This window comes from Haliotis cracherodii, unplaced genomic scaffold, assembly GCF_022045235.1.
Source record: "Haliotis cracherodii isolate W230 unplaced genomic scaffold, xgHalCrac1.p SCAF_2, whole genome shotgun sequence".
NCBI lineage: Eukaryota > Metazoa > Mollusca > Gastropoda > Lepetellida > Haliotidae > Haliotis > Haliotis cracherodii.
This window is the reverse complement of record NW_027266275.1, coordinates 3,653,167-3,671,753: the sequence shown is the minus strand read 5'-3', so window position 1 is coordinate 3,671,753 and position 18,587 is coordinate 3,653,167. Positions and strand designations below refer to the sequence as shown.

At 41.2% G+C, this 18,587-nt stretch overlaps 1 protein-coding gene across 1 annotated transcript; it reads left to right on the top strand.

The window, feature by feature from the left end:
- The first annotated feature begins 1,401 nt into the window (after positions 1–1,401).
- On the top strand, positions 1,402–18,233 carry LOC139468925 (fidgetin-like protein 1). The gene is made up of 19 exons (XM_071251063.1): positions 1,402–1,471; positions 2,331–2,485; positions 3,354–3,439; positions 3,866–3,919; positions 4,830–4,912; positions 5,327–5,708; positions 6,771–6,844; positions 7,303–7,395; positions 7,718–7,824; positions 8,155–8,220; positions 10,151–10,262; positions 11,078–11,178; positions 12,417–12,496; positions 12,787–12,857; positions 15,009–15,170; positions 15,638–15,693; positions 16,418–16,581; positions 17,762–17,862; positions 18,108–18,233. The coding sequence occupies exons 2-19, from the start codon at positions 2,331–2,333 to the stop codon at positions 18,231–18,233; spliced, it is 2,073 nt and encodes a 690-aa protein (XP_071107164.1). The 5' UTR covers positions 1,402–1,471.
- Positions 18,234–18,587: the final 354 nt, after the last annotated feature.

The window sequence follows — 18,587 nt, the reverse complement described above, 5'->3', positions numbered from 1 at the left end:
TGCTAGTACCTTTGTCATGCAATATTACCGAAATTATTACTGTAATTATTTTGTGTGCGTGCGTGCGCTATACAACCCATTCAGTCTGTTCTTTTTATAACGAAAATACACATTACCAAGATAACCTGTCAAGCAAAATACAACGAAGACATATTTATATCTAACAGTCGCGTGTCTCGTGTGGTACAAGAACGATTGTCATTTCCGTAAGTTTTGTACTTCGTTGTCATTCGCTTTCGCGTTTTCAACCACTTCCGTGTCTGACTCAGTAGTCACTAGTACCACGGAGCCCACGGTGGGATTCCGAGTTAGAATAGGTTCATGTGCAAACTACGCTAAATAGACAGGCAGGTGTCAAGATATCCGGACATTGATTATGAAGTATATCAATCACTTGTGTGTATGGACCAAATTTGATTATTTATAGGTCGCTGTCACATAGTATACAGACAGCGTTGAGTGCCTCGTTAAACAACAAAATTATTAAAAGATACCAACCCCCACCCCCCACCCACCCCCCACACACACACCCATCAACCACAAAAACATCACACAAAAAAACAAAAAAAAACCACACAAATAAACAACATAAAACAAAATCCCCAAACAACCAAACTACCAGGCCGCTGTGATGCAACTGTCTGACTGTGTCGTAAAAGTGAGGGTGAGTGAAGGAGTTTGTAATCTCATTAAAATCAGATGTTAGTGGTCGCTGCCGCTACACAAGCTTTGATCCGAGTTTGTCGCCGCTCTTTAGTATTATTGCAGCCATGTGACCACGGGGATAACTTCTATGCCTTCCCACATTGTACCCATGTTGGGAGACAACACCTTAGTGCCTAGGCCTCACCCTCACTTACATCTTGTAGAACAATAGACGGGTCGGTGTAATCCAGTTACACTAATCACGGAAATTACGATTATTCTTTATACTAATTTATAGCAGAACTGTTCGTTTGTATATATGCTAAAATATATCCAGTTTACACGAAACTGCGTTGACTGACAATCCAAATCGTGACAGTCCGACGTCGTTACACACATTAGGCCCAGTGCACGAGAAAGAACAGCGCCTTTTACATTTAAGATGGAACCTGTTTGTCGTCCCTTATGCAAGTATTACCATCGAGTATTGTAGTAAGTAACACTATCACTTGTCATCACTAAAAGTATGCCCAATTGACAAACTTTTTATGCGCAAAATGTGTAATAAGACATGCAAACACAGACCATAATAACATTTTGGGACTAGATACGCATGTAAATCCCTTAAACACACGTCAACGAGATTAAGTAAAAAGAGCCCTTTCACTCAGGTGCGTTAATGTTAACGGATATATATATTATTTAGCGGTATATATATCGCGATAAGGCGGAGTGGTTTCCCTTATGCGGAAGTAACTAATGGCGGGAAAATAAGAAATTTGTTGTGATAATTTGACAAGTCTGTTTGAGCTGTGATAAATAGTTTGTGAGTTTCATGTGGGTGTGTTAGTTGTTTTATGCCAACCCATGATAAGCGATTGCATCTGGCTAATGTCAATAACCACATTAGATTTCAGATAGAGCGATCAAGGGATATCCCGGGATACTCACATGGGGATACCTTGACGTGAGAACCCAGGAACAATGTGTCTATTTAGACTTATATTTGCCTACTTTTTTTGCAAAGTCTCTGTTAAGCATGATATGTCACTCTTCTAATGATCCTTCTAATGTTCGTGGATATAGATTAAACACAGTACTTAACACGTACTAGTCGACTACACAGATCCAACAGAATAAGAAAATATATGCACCTCCTGAATAGAAAGTCTGTTTGTCGCTTATGTTATTGTCAACACATCTTCCCTGGGAGATTCTTAGGTTAGTTGTGAATTTGCTAGATCTCTATATGAATTCCTCAGGGAAATGCAGTGTTATCTGTAACAAATCCAAATTGAAAAACAACATTTTGTTAATCCTTTGACCAAATGCATGAATCTACGTATTTGTATGAAAATCTTCCATTGGCATTCAAATGTACAGTATTTAGAAATATGTACCGAAGATGCCTTCTTGCTGACAAGGACCAAATCACCTCTAAGTTTCAGTATAATATGTTTTTTTATATCTTAATTGACTTCCTCTTCAAAAGGTATAGAAATAGTAATAGTAAACTGGAAATAGTCCTTAACATAGCCACTGCAGAATATTCCTTATCCTCAGGTTGTGGTTCAGTGACCAGATAATTAATAGGAGCGATCTCAATATTATTAAGTCACTCCTTACATAGACAGAGTTAATGCCCTGTTAATTGAACTGTCTGCCGTTTCACCCTTTGTCATCAGATGATGGGGACTGCAGGATGTGAAGAAGATCAGTTTTTGTGCCGACTGCAGGAACTCCACTTTTCAATCCCATCATGCAATAGTTCTCCATCTCTCCGAGCGGACAGTCTGAGGAATATATCGGCTCACCTACGTCTGGCACAGACTCAGGGAATGTGGGTCGTCTTCTGTGTTCACAACTGTATCATACTATCTATTTAAGTTCAGACAACTCAACGATATTATGTCACATTGTTTCATTGTTGAGAACAGTATGATATGGTGTCGTCCATTGTTCATATCATAAAATTACATCAAGTGAACAGTAGGTTGACTTCATTAAAGTTTCTCCGTAGTTAGTTCATATGTTATGATGCATAGAATAATCTACTAAAAACTCAGAATTATGTATTAAAAGGAACCTCTTGAACGAGTGCTGAAACTGAAAGTCAGGTGCCAATGTTTGAGGCTTTCCTTTCTCGTAGTCTACTGGTTATTCACCAATTCTTATACTTCCAACATTCTCCAGTACATGCTTTATTAAATTGTAAACTACATGTTACACATTGAGTAGATGAGTTCCTCATCATTTAGATGTAAATACATTCTACTTGTATACAGACCGGAGTAAGGTAAAAGTTTGTTCTTTACTTGTATAATTTGTCCTATACTCTTAACTCTCCAGGTTGTGCATATTTGAAAATTAAATTTATCATTACGTATAATATAATCCATCTCTGGTTGGCTGTCATGTAAAACTCCATACAATTCTGTCGGCTGGGCTGTTATTGACGTCTTAACGTCATAGTGTTTTATGGATGTCATCTCATTGAGTTGCTTACTGAGCCAAGACAAATCTGATATTGTAATACAAACTTATTTCACTGAGGAAGCTAGTGATTGCATAATGATAAATTTGTTATATGTGTCAATAACTGGGTGTATGGGAGTTTACGAGGGAAATGGGATTGTACATCTGAAGACGGAACTGTAACACATAGTACAGCTGTTGACTGTTGTATGACTCATGGATGTTGTGTTCAGATTACCTGTAGAAGCTGAGTCCTGTGTGGTGAAGGGGTTTGAAGACGACTATGGGAGAGTTGTCGATTCCCTAGATGAAAAATCAGGTATTGCTGACATTATACACACATAACAAGCCTGATGAATTAGTTTGCAATAAGCTGTTAGTTGTTTACTCTTATTCACTGTGAAGCAATTTGAAAATCGTTCAGAAATTTGTGTCATAAAATAACATTCACTTAAACAAGGGATTTAGTTCTATGGATATACAACTACTTTATTACAATGACTGCAATGTTTTGGTGCAGATACTAACACTTATCAAGCAAGTGATGAACAGAAATGTGAAGAAGGGAGGTTACATACATGTGGATATCCACAGTGCTATCGTCCTTGTTCATCATACCAAGTTCTAGATGCAGCTTGAAGAAGTTAACATTCACCTCCTCTCTTTAGCTGGGAAACATTCCCCCAACGTTCTCCTTCCTCTTCAATCCACCTACCACTGACTGCCACACTCATGTTCCTTGCAGGTCTGAATAGCTTTTCCGAAGGAGCTCTCGCCATATGCAGCAAACACAACAATGGTATTTGTTAAGTATTTTCATTAATTATTGCAGATAGGTCTAATATCTTTTTCTCAAAGTAATTAAAGCATGTGTTTAAATGTACTGAAAGTCAAAGAATGGTTATAGGGTTTGCTCTTATCACAATCCATATAACGTCTTCCAGTGTAAGTGGGGACCACCTCCGTGGTCTAGTGGTAGAGCGTCCGCCCGGAGAGCGGAATGTCCGCCCGGAGAGCGGAATGTCCGGGGTTCAATCCCCGGCTGCGTCATACCAAAAGACGTTAAAAGATGGTACTTGCTGATACCCTGTCTGGCGCATGTCATTAAGGGACTAAAACAAGGACTGGTCGGCTCGGAGTCAGTATACTGTGTCTGAGTGGGGTATTCATGTTAAACTGCGGCATGGTATCTCAGTGGGCTAGCACTATAAATCGGCATCAGTCTGGACTAGTCCAAGCAGCGACACACACACACACACACACACACACACACACACACACACACACACACACACATGCATGCACGCTGTTATATAAGTGCAATAATCTTGGACGCGACGTTAAACCCCATTTCACCTCTCCTCACCACCAGTGTAAGTGGCTTCCATCTTTCCATCTCCATTATCCTGTGTATTGTATCTCTACGTTTGTAATGATAAACGTCATGGACCCCTGCACCCTCATAGCTTCGTTTCGAAAGTGACATCGCCTCCATTGCTCCAATCTCTATTTTATCACAGAATTCATCTTTATTAGTTTGGTTTGATTTGATGTCCATCTTTTGCCTTTTGCCCTTTGAATCTTTCACATAGTGCTATTCTCCATGTCTGTGTGGCTCCCTGCCTGACATTCAGAACTGTGCATGGTCAGGTTGGGTGCCAAAGTGGAACATGAGCATGAATATCACGTAAACCAATTTTTATTTTCAGAAAGTCAGAAATGGAAATCAACCCTTACACTTGATGCTCTGAAATCAAAAGATTTCTACCAGAAACTGAAGTCACAAGCAATGGTACACATAGATTAATAGTTTGAAATATCATTTGTAAACATGGTTTACAAATCTGCCGACTTTCAAAAATGAAATGTGAAAAAAAATGAAAGACCAGAAATAAGTAAAATATTAAAAAACAACTACCCATTTACTGTAGCTACCAATATGAATAAATTATTTAAAATACTCTAATTAAAACCTGTTGTAACTTTATCTACTTACTTAACACATTCAGGACATTTAAAAAAAATAAAATTCAGTTGGAATATTTTATTTCTATTTTTGGACCTACTGATGGGTAAAGAATCTGAAAACACCACATCAAAGTCTGGTCCAAGTAGCTCAATGTAAATTTACTGGAATGTTCATTTTGTCTGACTGTCACACTGTTGTGCCTACTTTCAGTATTTAGTGCACATATCTACATTTCAGAGTATCTCCAAGAGTTATCTGCCCAAAGGAAGTGACAACGACCCAGTTTTCAAGAAGACAGACAATAAGGAAAATAATACTACTAGTTTAGACAAGAGTAGAAATCAGTCTAGCACCTCGGATACTCAGAGCAGACAATTTAACTTCCAACGACACAACAACACCTCACTAACTCAATGGAAGGACAGGCAGAAGAGTTGGGATGATCAACAACCAGCACACGGCTCCACACACGGCTCCACACATGGAGCCAGGATTGATGGAGCACACAGGACAGGCTCCCACCAAAGGCAGACCACTCCAGCGTGGACGTCCAGCAGTAACATGGACATTGATAGTGGGGATACTTATTCCGGGAAAAGACCCTTGTTTTCTAACAATGGTTAGTTTCTGTCAAAGGGATATGCTTTGTATGTTAATGAAATCAATTATTATGCTTATGGGCCTACACAAATCAATAGGAGATGAACATACTGTTTTCTTTGCAGAACTTTCTTAATGGTAGAGTAGATGGAGCTAATTTGAATTTGGAATCTAACTCACACTCACAGCATGAGGTTTCAAATGTTAAGCTTAACACTGTGAAATCTACAGGTAACTTAGCTGTGTCAAATCTACAGGTAACAGCTGTCAGATCTACAGGTAACATAACTCTGTCAAATCTACAGGTAACAGATGTCAGATCTACAGGTAACATAGCTCTGTCAAATCTACAGGTAACATAGCTCTATATCAATGCGATGGAATGTGTATCTCAATTCTATCATGACACAGTGGTTGAAATGGTTTGGGTAAGTGGTTGATTTGAATTGATGGAACACTGATAATAGCCTTCAAACCAACCATTGGTTTATATGCTCCTACCTTGTATATTGCAATGATATTCTGTATCTCACAACTACTTAGTAAGTCAACACTATGCAGTCATTCCTAATGAAAATAGAGCAAGTCTTACAAGTTTTGGTCCTCTAAAAGTGCACACCACTATGAGGAGTGTCTGTTGTCCCTGAAACCGGAAATTCACACTTCATGTGTGTAAATTGTTTGATAGGCATTACTTAGAAGTTGACGGATGACAAGATAGACACAATTTTATGGATAACAACTTCTTTAATACTGTGAAAAGAGACGTTTCGGTATAGATCCTTATACCGTTGTCAAGCAAGACTGTGTTTGCATTTTGTAATATTATAATTAAAAATTCCTACTGAAAATTATTAAGAAAGAGTACATTCTATAAATATTAGTTGTGCAGTGAACCTTAAATCGTGTGTTCAAAACGTTCAATCAAAGGTAGTTATTGTGATTTGGAATCACTGATTGACCTATCAAAATTGAGTATTTTGCAAATTCATGGCAGAGTGTTTGAAAATGTCGAAATAAAACTACAGTATGGAATACATGTAAACAACCTTTCTATCTTGATTTGTGGATGTAACTTTAGTTGCAGGTGGGAGAAGTGGGCAGAGAAACTTTGGATCCTCTGGTGGGCAGCCATCTTTGTTTCCAAACACTGAGGTAGGTATATCTGAGATTCACTGAAACTCTCCACTTGATGGAGACGAGTTTAAAATGATCGACTACAACAATTGTCGACAACATCAAGTTGCATTGTCCTCAACGATACGTCAAATTAAGGGCGTCTCACTATGTGTTGTTTTGGGTGAATATCAATAAAAAAACCTGTCACTTAAATCGTTTCCCTCAATATTTTTGAATGAATTTATGAGAATTATTTGACTTTGAAATATCTTGTAATCAATGTTTCTTGTGGGTAAAAAAGTCAGCATTTGCTTGACAAAGACAAGCCCCAGGTTTGATTCTACACGTAGGGTCCATGTGCGACACCCATTCTTTGTGGCCCTTGCTGGGATATTGATGTGATACTGTTCGAAGCGGCATAAAGTCATACTCATTCATACCTTACTAGGGTTTGGAAGTAGCCGACTTACTCATCCTTATTTGGTCCCATTTAGCATCCAAGACGCGGACCTGACCCAGGGGTTGAGGAGGAGGAGGAGGATGTGCCCCATCTGAACAACCCCTTTAAAACAGCCAAACAGCAGCTGGTGAGACATCCAACTGGTCACCACCACCTTAAGTCCCAGTTTACATATTATTAACACAACCAGAACTGGTAAATTTTCCGATCAGAGCAAAGATCTGTCAACTAAGGGGAGATAACTCATCTGACGCTTCTGACATCAGGGTTAAGAGTACAGGTGTTCCCCGAACTGACTCTTTTTAGTACGTTGGAATTGCAAAATGAAAAAAATGTATAAATGAGGATACATCTTGTGGGTGTCTTTGTTGTAGATTGTTGAATATATTTTTGCCAATAATGAAATGTTGATTACTAATTTAATAGTAAATTATTTTATTGATTTGAAGGCTATTGACCAGCAGAAGAAATATTCTCGAGCAGGAGGTGGTAATCAAGGTCAAGGTCAACCGACAACGTCTGTGTATGGGACAGGAAAAAAATCCCTCGGAACAAGGTACCGACTACCTCTGTCCAGATAGTCTTCATGTTATACGTTTCAGAACATTAAATATACTTCATGTCTGCTCTGATTTTTGGGTATTTCAGAATTCTCCATGTTTTATATATAGGAACATGATCACAAGACAAAATGATCCCTGCTAAACACCATGCCTGGCATGACTCTTGTTGTCTGCATAAGGACTCCCACTGGCTCATTAATTTCTTATCAGGAGATTGTTTGGTGGAAAGAAAAGATTAAGCGTGTCAGTTTTGATTATATTTAGAAATGTCATATCCCTATCATATTGTGAGATGAAGGTCTATAGAATGTCTCCATTGATAGGCGCGGCCCATCGAGTAAGTTTGTTCCCCCAATTGCCGGTCGGGAGGAGAATGGGGGAGGAGGAAGGTAGGTTCTGTTACCTTATACTGTCAGCGCAGGATCTACATGGACTATCATATCTGCTCCCCGCCCAGCTTCCCACTCACCCTCCCACTCAAAATACTCACCCACTATACTCACCATACTCACCCACCATACTCACAATACTCACCCACCATACTCACTCACAATACTCACCCACAATACTCACCCACCATACTCACAATACTCACCCACCATACTCACAATACTCACCCATCATACTCACCCACCATACTCACAATACTCACCCACCATACTCACAATACTCACCCACCATACTCACTCACAATACTCACCCACAATACTCACCCAGCATACTCACCCACCATACTCGCAATACTCACCCATCATACTCACCCATCATACTCACCCACCATACTCACAATACTCACCCACCATACTCACAATACTCCCCCACCATACTCACCCACCATACTCGCCCATCATACTCACAATACTCACCCACCATACTCACAATACTCACCCACCATACTCACCCATCATACTCACAATACTCACCCACCATACTCACCCACCATACTCACAATACTCACCCATCATACTCACAATACTCACCCACCATACTCACAATACTCACCCACCATACTCACAATACTCACCCATCATACTCACCCACAATACTCACCCACCATACTCACAATACTCACCCATCATACTCACCATACTCACCCACCATACTCACCCACCATACTCACCCTCCATACTCACAATACTCACCCACCATACTCACAATACTCACCCACCATACTCACAATACTCACCCACCATACTCACAATACGCACCCACCATACTCACAATACTCACCCACCATACTCACCCTTCATACTCACAATACTCACCCACCATACTCACAATACTCACCCACCATACTCACAATACTCACCCTTCATACTCACAATACTCACCCACCATACTCACAATACTCACCCACCATACTCACAATACTCACCCTCCCACTCACAATACTCACCCACCATACTCTCAATACTCACCCACCATACTCACAATACTCACCCACCATACTCACAATACTCACCCACCATACTCACCCACTAACTTACTCCCATGCTTGCCGTAACAGGCGACAACAATTGTCGTAAGAGGTGACTTACGGGATAGGGTGGTCAGGCTCGCTGACTTGGTTGATGCATGTAAGCAATTCCAATTGAGTGGATTGATGCTCATGATGTCAATCACTGGATTGTCTGGTCCAGACTTGATTATTTACAGACCCCCCTCTTATAGCTGGGATATTGCTGAGTGCGGCGTTAAACAACCAACAAACAAACAAACTCTGCGTTTGTAATCATAAATATCCTGGACCAGTTTGTTTTGTATAACTGTAATATTGTTGAATTTCTGTGTTTCTCACTAACTCACTCACTCACTCACTCTCACTTCCTCACTCACTCACTCACTCTCACTACCTCACTCTCACTCACTCACTCACTCACTCACTCTGGGGTTACAGCTGTGTATGGATTTCTGTTCAAGATTGCACCAACAATGTCATTATTGAAGGAAGCACTCATAATATTTTAGAAAAGTTATCTTTCAGCTTCTTTAAGGTTTAAGTTTTGATTTTCTTATATTAAATATGATTCTTGTTTCTGAAAATTTAGCAGCCTAGTTCAAGACTAACAATTTATCACTTTTTCCCTGCTGCGCTCAACTTCTAATCAAGGTGGGCTTCTGTACTTCTGTACTTCTTTCCTTCTTTCTGTACTTCTGTACCTCTGATGGCTGGATGTTGTATTTAAAAAATAAGGAACCAAGGTACATCTTTAAGGTTTCACGTAGACCGAGTAAATGAGTTAAAATGTTTCGTCACAAAACAATATCTCGGTTATATAGTGACTGACGTGAAAAAATAATGTCTTCATGTTGCCATAGCAACCGATCTGGCAGCAGTGGTGGTGGTAAAGGCAGTAGTGAATGTGAGGAGCCGGTTGACGAACGACTGAAGGGCATCGAACCCAAGATGATCGAACTTATCATGAATGAGGTAAGGCTTTGTTGGTGATTGGCCTGGGAGCCTACAGAATATACTGAAAGAATAAAAATCTCATTTTCGCTAGATCTCCCAACGCAATTTTTTGTTCTAACTTTGAGGGTTAGGTTTGTTGCAATCATCCTCGGTTATCCAGCCTGATACACAATGCTAAAAATAGATGTCCAATACACCCATGTGCGATAGACATTCTGTGCTAGGATCATGATAAGAGAAATGTGATTGGGACCCAGCTGGTGGTAAATGGTCCAGGGTACTTGTCATGATAGAATGGGTCTATAATATACTGTATGACTCAGAGCTCCAGATAAGCTGCGTATCTGCGTAAAATACGTATCAGAAATGCAGAAGTACACTGTAAAATAAAATCCAAGTGTATCAAATACGCAACGAACATTACAGATGAGCTACAAAAATAAAACTTGTGCGTATCATCAGAATATTGTGAAGTAACCCTACGTATTCGATTAGCAAATCAGCAACTTATTTTGAAATTACCGGTATAAACGGGCATTCCGTCAACCTTGTTACATCATGATTATTTGCCATCACACTTTCTTGTGGAACTATCGTGGTATTTTTGAGTCCTATAAAGCTCTCGAATCCACACGACACCAGTTTGCAGGGACTAGATGAATAGGGTTTTTAAATATTTAACTTAAATACCCACATGTGTAAAAGCTATTACAGAATTACTGATACCCAATGATTTTAAAATGCATGGGTAAAATACCCACAACACCAAAAGCTTACCTGGAGCTCTGATGACTGTTTCTCTCAACAACATTGCTAAAGCAGACTATTTACAGGTGATGGATCATGGCCCCCAGATGGACTGGAGTGATATAGCAGGTCTGGAGTTCGCCAAGAAAACAATAAAAGAGATTGTGGTGTGGCCCATGCTTCGACCGTAGGTTGTTGTTTTACTGTGGCCTATGATAACACAGCACTCTGCTGTGTCATTACACAAACTAACTGTTTACACAGATGTTAAAGGCGTTTTTGCTTGTTGTCAGAGGCGACTCAGGGATTGGGTGGTCAGGCTCGCTGACTTGGTTGATGCAAGTCATTGTATTCCATTTTCATGCAACGATGCTCATGATGTCCATCACTGGATTGTGTGGTTCAGACGCGATTATTTACAGACCTACGTCACATAGCTGGAATATTGCTGAGTACAGTGTTAAACAACAAACATTGTGTGGTATTTACGATGACCAAAGCATACACTTCGTTTTTAAATCTTCCTGTTTGTTGAGTGGCCTGTTTTCAGATCATATGGTTTTCTTTTGTCCTTGTGACATATATTCACAAGGTTTTATAGATGTTTTTGTTAGTGGATGAGATATCCGAGTTTGACGGGTCTCCAGCAACATGTGCTTGTTATCAGAAGTGACTTACTGGACCATGTGGTCAGTGACTTGGTGGGTAGCCTGTCATTGTACAATGTGGATAGCCTGTCATTGTACAAGGTGGATAGCCTGTCATTGTACAAGGTGGATAGCCTGTCATTGTAGAATGTTGATAGCCTGTCATTGTACAAGGTGTGTAGCCTGTCATTGTACAAGGTGGGTAGCCTGTCATTGTACAATGTGGATAGCCTGTCATTGTACAAGGTGGGTAGCCTGTCATTGTACAAGGTGGGTAGCCTGTCATTGTACAAGGTGGATAGCCTGTCATTGTACAAGGTGGATAGCCTTTCATTGTACAAGGTGGATAGCCTGTCATTGTACAAGATGGGTAGCCTGTCATTGTACAAGGTGGATAGCCTGTCATTGTACAAGGTGGATAGCCTGTCATTGTACAATGTGGATAGCCTGTCATTGTACAAGGTGGATAGCCTGTCAGTGTACAAGGTGGGTAGCCTGTCATTGTACAAGGTGGGTAGCCTTGGATTTTGCTCTTAATGTCAATCAATGGATTGTCTGGTCCAAACTTTATTATTTATTAGCATTTAAAGTTTGGAAATCACATGCAGCATGTTGTGGTGAGAATAAAGACACTGTGTGGTAACACTTGACTGCTTGTTAGTTTTGTCATTTAGTGGTACCCACTGGAAACATCTTGCTTAACTTTACATACGTCTCTATATGTTGCTATGGTTCGCGTTTCTTTTGGTGGTGGTGGTATATTTGTTTGGTGTTTCAGGGATATCTTCACTGGACTTCGAGGTCCACCGAAAGGCTTGCTGCTGTTTGGACCTCCAGGAACAGGGAAAACTCTCATAGGTCTGTGTCTGACTTGAGGTGTCAATACTAATTTAATACCCATTCAGATGATTATTCCCGTTTTGATTAAGAGTCTGTGTTATAAGCTTGATGTAGGCTACATGTTATAAAAGAAACTCTTTCATAGACGTACATTATTGTAGTGCCTACATGCTGCTTAGATGTATGTAGGGTTGATAGTCAACAGTTCTTAGTATTAATGAGGTATAATTATTAATAAGTATAATACTGGGATTAACAAATAGTTCTGGCTAATGGAAAGATTATCTAACGACAAGCTCCTTTTGTAGGTAAATGTATAGCCAGTCAGTCCAAGTCTACCTTCTTCAGCATCAGCGCATCCTCCCTGACGTCAAAGTGGGTATGTATCTCACAGCAACGTGGCGAAGCTCTGTGTGCCTGGTGACGTGTCACGTCTCCCCACAGACACATCTCCCCTATCTACACCCATGTCTGCAGATGCTAGAAATGTCTGTCAGGTTTCAGAAACAAGGTGGCAGTTTGCCTGCCTGCCTCACAACCAACACACTTAACAGCGCTGTGCATGCTTCTTGAAATGAAATAAATATGATCCTTATACTTTAACAAGAGGAAGCCATCTCAAGTGCAATTTTTTAAGGGTTTCCACTTATCAATATATTGAATTGTTTAAACATGTTGAATAGTGTTTTTTACGGGCGCATATTGTTGTACTCCAAAGTTATCGGGTATGCCACAATCGTGTGTCTGTGTTTGCCACCGTTGTGTGTCTGTGTTTGCCACAGTCGTGTGTCTGTGTTTGCCACAGTGATGTGTCTGTGTTTGCCACAGGGATGTGTCTGTGTTTGCCACAGTGATGTGTCTGTGTTTGCCACAGTGATGTGTCTGTGTTTGCCACAGTCGTGTGTCTGTGTTTGCCACAGTGATGTGTCTGTGTTTGCCACTGTCGTGTGTCTGTGTTTGCCACAGTGATGTGTCTGTGTTCGCCACTGTCGTGTGTCTGTGTTTGCCACTGTCATGTGTCTGTGTTTGCCACAGTGATGTGTCTGTGTTTGCCACAGTCGTGTGTTTGTGTTTGCCACAGTGATGTGTCTGTGTTTGCCACTGTCGTGTGTCTGTGTTTGCCACAGTGATGTGTCTGTGTTTGCCACTGTCGTGTGTCTGTGTTTGCCACTGTCGTGTGTCTGTGTTTGCCACAGTGATGTGTCTGTGTTTGCCACAGTGATGTGTCTGTGTTTGCCACAGTGATGTGTCTGTGTTTGCCACTGTCGTGTGTCTTTGTTTGCCACAGTGATGTGTCTGTGTTTGCCATTGTCGTGTGTCTGTGTTTGCCACAGTGATGTGTCTGTGTTTGCCACAGTGATGTGTCTGTGTTTGCCACAGTGATGTGTCTGTGTTTGCCACAGTGATATGTCTGTGTTTGCCACAGTGATGTGTCTGTGTTTGCCACACAGTCGTGTGTCTGTGTTTGCCACTCTGATTTGTCTGTTTTTGCCACAGTGATGTATCTGTGTTTGCCACAGTGATGTGTCTGTGTTTGCCACAGTGATGTGTCTGTGTTTGCCACTGTCGTGTGTCTTTGTTTGCCACAGTGATGTGTCTGTGTTTGCCACTGTCGTGTGTCTGTGTTTGCCACAGTCGTGTGTCTGTGTTTGCCCCTGTCGTGTGTCTGTGTTTGCCACAGTGATGTGTCTGTATTTGCCACAGAGTCATGTGTCTGTGTTTGCCACAGTCGTGTGTCTGTGTTTGCCACAGTTATGTGTCTGTTTGCCACTGTCGTGTGTCTGTGTTTGCCACTGTCGTGTGTCTGTGTTTGCCACAGTGATGTGTCTGTGTTCGCCACAGTCGTGTGTTTGTGTTTGCCACAGTGATGTGTCTGTGTTTGCCACAGTGATGTGTCTGTTTGCCACTGTCGTGTGTCTGTGTTTGCCACTGTCGTGTGTCTGTGTTCGCCACAGTCGTGTGTCTGTGTTTGCCACAGTGATGTGTCTGTGTTTGCCACAGTGATGTGTCTGTGTTTGCCACAGTTATGTGTCTGTGTTTGCCACAGTGATGTGTCTGTGTTTGCCACTGTCGTGTGTCTTTGTTTGCCACAGTGATGTGTCTGTGTTTGCCACTGTCATGTGTCTGTGTTTGCCACAGTCGTGTGTCTGTGTTTGCCCCTGTCGTTTGTCTGTGTTTGCCACAGTGATGTGTCTGTATTTGCCACAGAGTCGTGTGTCTGTGTTTGCCACACAGTCGTGTGTCTGTGTTTGCCACAGTCGTGTGTCTGTTTGCCACAGTGATGTGTCTGTGTTTGCCACTGTCGTGTGTCTGTGTTTGCCACACAGTCGTGTGTCTGTGTCTGCCACAGTCGTGTGTCTGTTTGCTACAGTGATGTGTCTGTGTTTGCCACTGTCGTGTGTCTGTGTTTGCCACAGTGATGTGTCTGTGTTTGCCACAGTTATGTGTCTGGCTGATGACTGAGTTACCCCATCTGTTTGCCACAGTCATGTGTCTGGCTGATGACTGAGCTACCCCATCTGTTTGCCAGGTAGGAGAAGGGGAGAAGATGGTGCGAGCTCTGTTTGCCGTGGCCCGGTGTAACCAGCCCGCCGTGGTGTTTATTGACGAGATCGACTCCCTGTTGTCCCAGCGCTCAGACGGAGAACATGAAGCTTCACGCAGAATCAAGACCGAGTTTCTTGTACAGCTGGTAGGTAAACAGTGTAGACTAGGGCGCTGTAAGTGATCGGTCTGCACCACAGATCTTATGTCGTGAGGGAACCCAGGGAATACATGATTTATATCATTGTCTTCTTTCATCGGGTAAATAACTTTGGAAATATAAGTGAGTAGATCAGCCTATATGAAACAGATGAAATATGTATCCCCAATATTAACCACACAACCTGGACCATCAGTTGCATCATGCTGCTGATAATAGCTGTGCTCTACTTGAATATGTTACGATGCTTTTGACAATTTTGTAGACAGTGCATTTTGGTCATTTGGTTTTTAGTCACGCATACACACAATTTGTTTTCGCAAGTAGTTTTCGGCACAAGGTCATTGAGGCAGCTCAATATGTCCTATAGGAAAGATGAAACTATTCTTTGATGTAGCCTTTGCATGTTACCAGTGAACAGATGCTATGATATACTTGTACATGTCTGTGTTCAGGATGGGGCGGGCACACAGTCAGAAGACCGCATTCTGGTCATCGGGGCCACCAACAGGTGAGGTCAGACGGCATACACTGGTAAACTCTTCCATCAAGCCATGGTTCTCATAGAACTTGCTCAACCTGAACAGGTCTGTGGCAGTGCAAGGTGTAGGAGATCAGTCTTCCATGCTTGTCTTGTTCTATGTCAAGGGCAGTCAGGATTAATCTCTCCAGCCATGGACTCAGCGGTCACAAGATCTGGGACTTAGTAAAACAATGACACTAGGACTTTTCTCAACTGTTGTACAGAACACATAAATGTCCAGGGTGAATAACAGATGTCAGACGAAACCCCTTAAGCTATGTGACTTATGTCATTCGTCATTCATTCAAGTCAATATGTTTATGATGTTTGCAAGTCCTGGGGTTGTATTATGTCATTAGATGATGAATAGTGGGTATATTTTTGTATGAAATTGGATTAATGTGTTTACAGTGTGATGGAATGGTGATGCATAGTAGAGGTGCGACAGCAAGGACTGTTTCTTCAAGTCTACTTTTTGTAAAACAAAATAGTTAAGAATGGAATAGTTAAGACAAAATATGTTATGTCCTATTTTGTTCTACATTTGTAGATATTTTGGTTGTTAAATCTGTAAACTATTTAATGCTAAATACAAACAAAAACTGACCAAATGTTGGTCGTTAGTTACCATATGTAATGTCCGTATTCAAGACTCTTTAAGTTGTTTGATGACATGTCCTGAGTCCCTGTAGCCATACTTGTTGACATCCAGGCCACAGGAAATTGACGAGGCAGCCAGGCGGCGCTTCGTGAAGCGACTGTACATCCCTCTCCCAGACACTGTTGCCCGGCAACACATCATTCAGAACCTCATGTCTCGTCAGAGCTTCCGGCTCTCCGATACAGACATCCAGACAATCTGCGAGACAACTGATGGTGAGGATCATGTGTGTCACGACTTTCACTGCAATGTTTGTTGAATTCATAAACAGTAATCCCTGGGATAATAAATTCCTGGTGCCAAGCTTAACATATTCATCTTATTTTTAATATATGTATGAAAAATATTACCAAATAATTAAAAAAGAAAATATGTTAAAGAGATTGCCGAGCAACCGTCCTGTTTGCCTGGTTGCATTTACTGCATGTTGCTATTGCCTGACGGTGCAGGATGACATTCCATTCCTGGCTGCTGCTGCTGGTATAAATGTCACCATGCATTGATTTAATGGACCACAGCTTGATGGAGATACTTATGGTTCGTGAACAGGATGCGGAATGAAGTGGTTATTACCATATGAAATGATGTTAAAATACATTTCAGTTAGGAAGTATTATTAGTGTGTTATGGAGACTTGATATTGTAACAGTCAGGTGTCTGTGTTTGCCACAGTGATGTAAGTGATATGGTAACACAACCATAGTTTGCTCAAAGCAATGTCCTCTCATGTGGTTGGATGACATTGAAGGTCAAGGTCACTCGGTTAACGTTAAGCATTCATGTGTATAAGAGAACTTGAGTATTATTGATTGGAATTTGACATTACTTACTTTACAAGTGTCTAAGGTAGAGATTTTGATCGCATAAATGTTGGCGCATGTCATTGGACGACGTTGACAGTCACAACGTTTGTGTATACACAATATCTTGAGTATTTTTGATGGAAATTTGATAAAACACTATGTACATGATCTCTGTAGTTCATGGCTAAGATTGAAGGTCAAGGTCATTAAACTGAAAGTGCATATAATTGAGGTTTTGAGGTAGCTAATGACATTATATATTCTGTTTAAAAGTTGTTCTGCATTTGGCATGTGTTTTCACAAGAAGGAAGTGATCTCATTAAGCAGGAAGTGCTTCTTTCTTTCCTATTAATGTAGCTAGAAGCATGGACTTCTCTGTTTCAATGTTGTTGTAACTTATACTGCATGGGGCATGTGTGAAGTCAGCTGTCACCTGGTGTCATACACTCATACACAAATGGTTCGGGTTACATGCTTCTGTTGGGGAAGTTTGGGGGCATTGAGGAAATGATGGGTATGGGCAGCTTTACGATTTTGCATGTAATGCAAACACCTTCCTAGTTCAGTAAAATCTTGCACCTGTTCTGTGCAGGATATTCTGGTGCTGACATGGCCAACTTGTGCCGGGAAGCGGCTCTCGGACCTGTTCGCAGCATCCCCTTTGACCAGATCGAGACAATCACAGCAGACCAAGTACACAGCATCCCTTCTCATCAAATCTTTGGTCAAATATTGATTGCATTTGAAAAATTTATGTCCAAAATATGAACTGATCAGATATGAAATGCATTAGTTTAGATTTTCATTTGTTCATAGAATAGATTAATGTCCAATGAAATTCTTATTAAAATAATAAACTTTATTTTCAAAGTAACAAACTGCAATATTTAAGTTGATTGAAAGGCTATACAATGAACTAAATAATGTTTTGTCTCCAGGTCCCACCGATAACGTTCCCAGACTTCCAGGAAGCGTTTCTGCAGGTGCGAGCAAGTGTCTCACAGAACGACCTGGATCTATACATCAACTGGAACAAACAGTTTGGAAGCTTTGGCAAGACGTAGATATCACAGTACTGCTGTATTTATTGTGATGAATAAATGTAGTTATTGCACACTATTAGAATTTGCCTGATACGTAAACACAGCAGTAGATTCACCTGGCTCATGGAAGACAGGGGAGGGAAGATTCCCCATGCCTGATAGAGGGACAGATTCCCCATGCCTGATGGAGGGGCTGATTCCCCATGCCTGATGGAGGGACAGATTCCTGATGCCTGATGGAGGGGCAGATTCCCCATGCCTGATAGAGGGGCAGATTCCCCATGCCTGATGGGGGGGCAGATTCCCCATGCCTGATGGAGGGACAGATTCCCCATGCCTGATGGAGGGACAGATTCCCCATGCCTGATAGAGGGA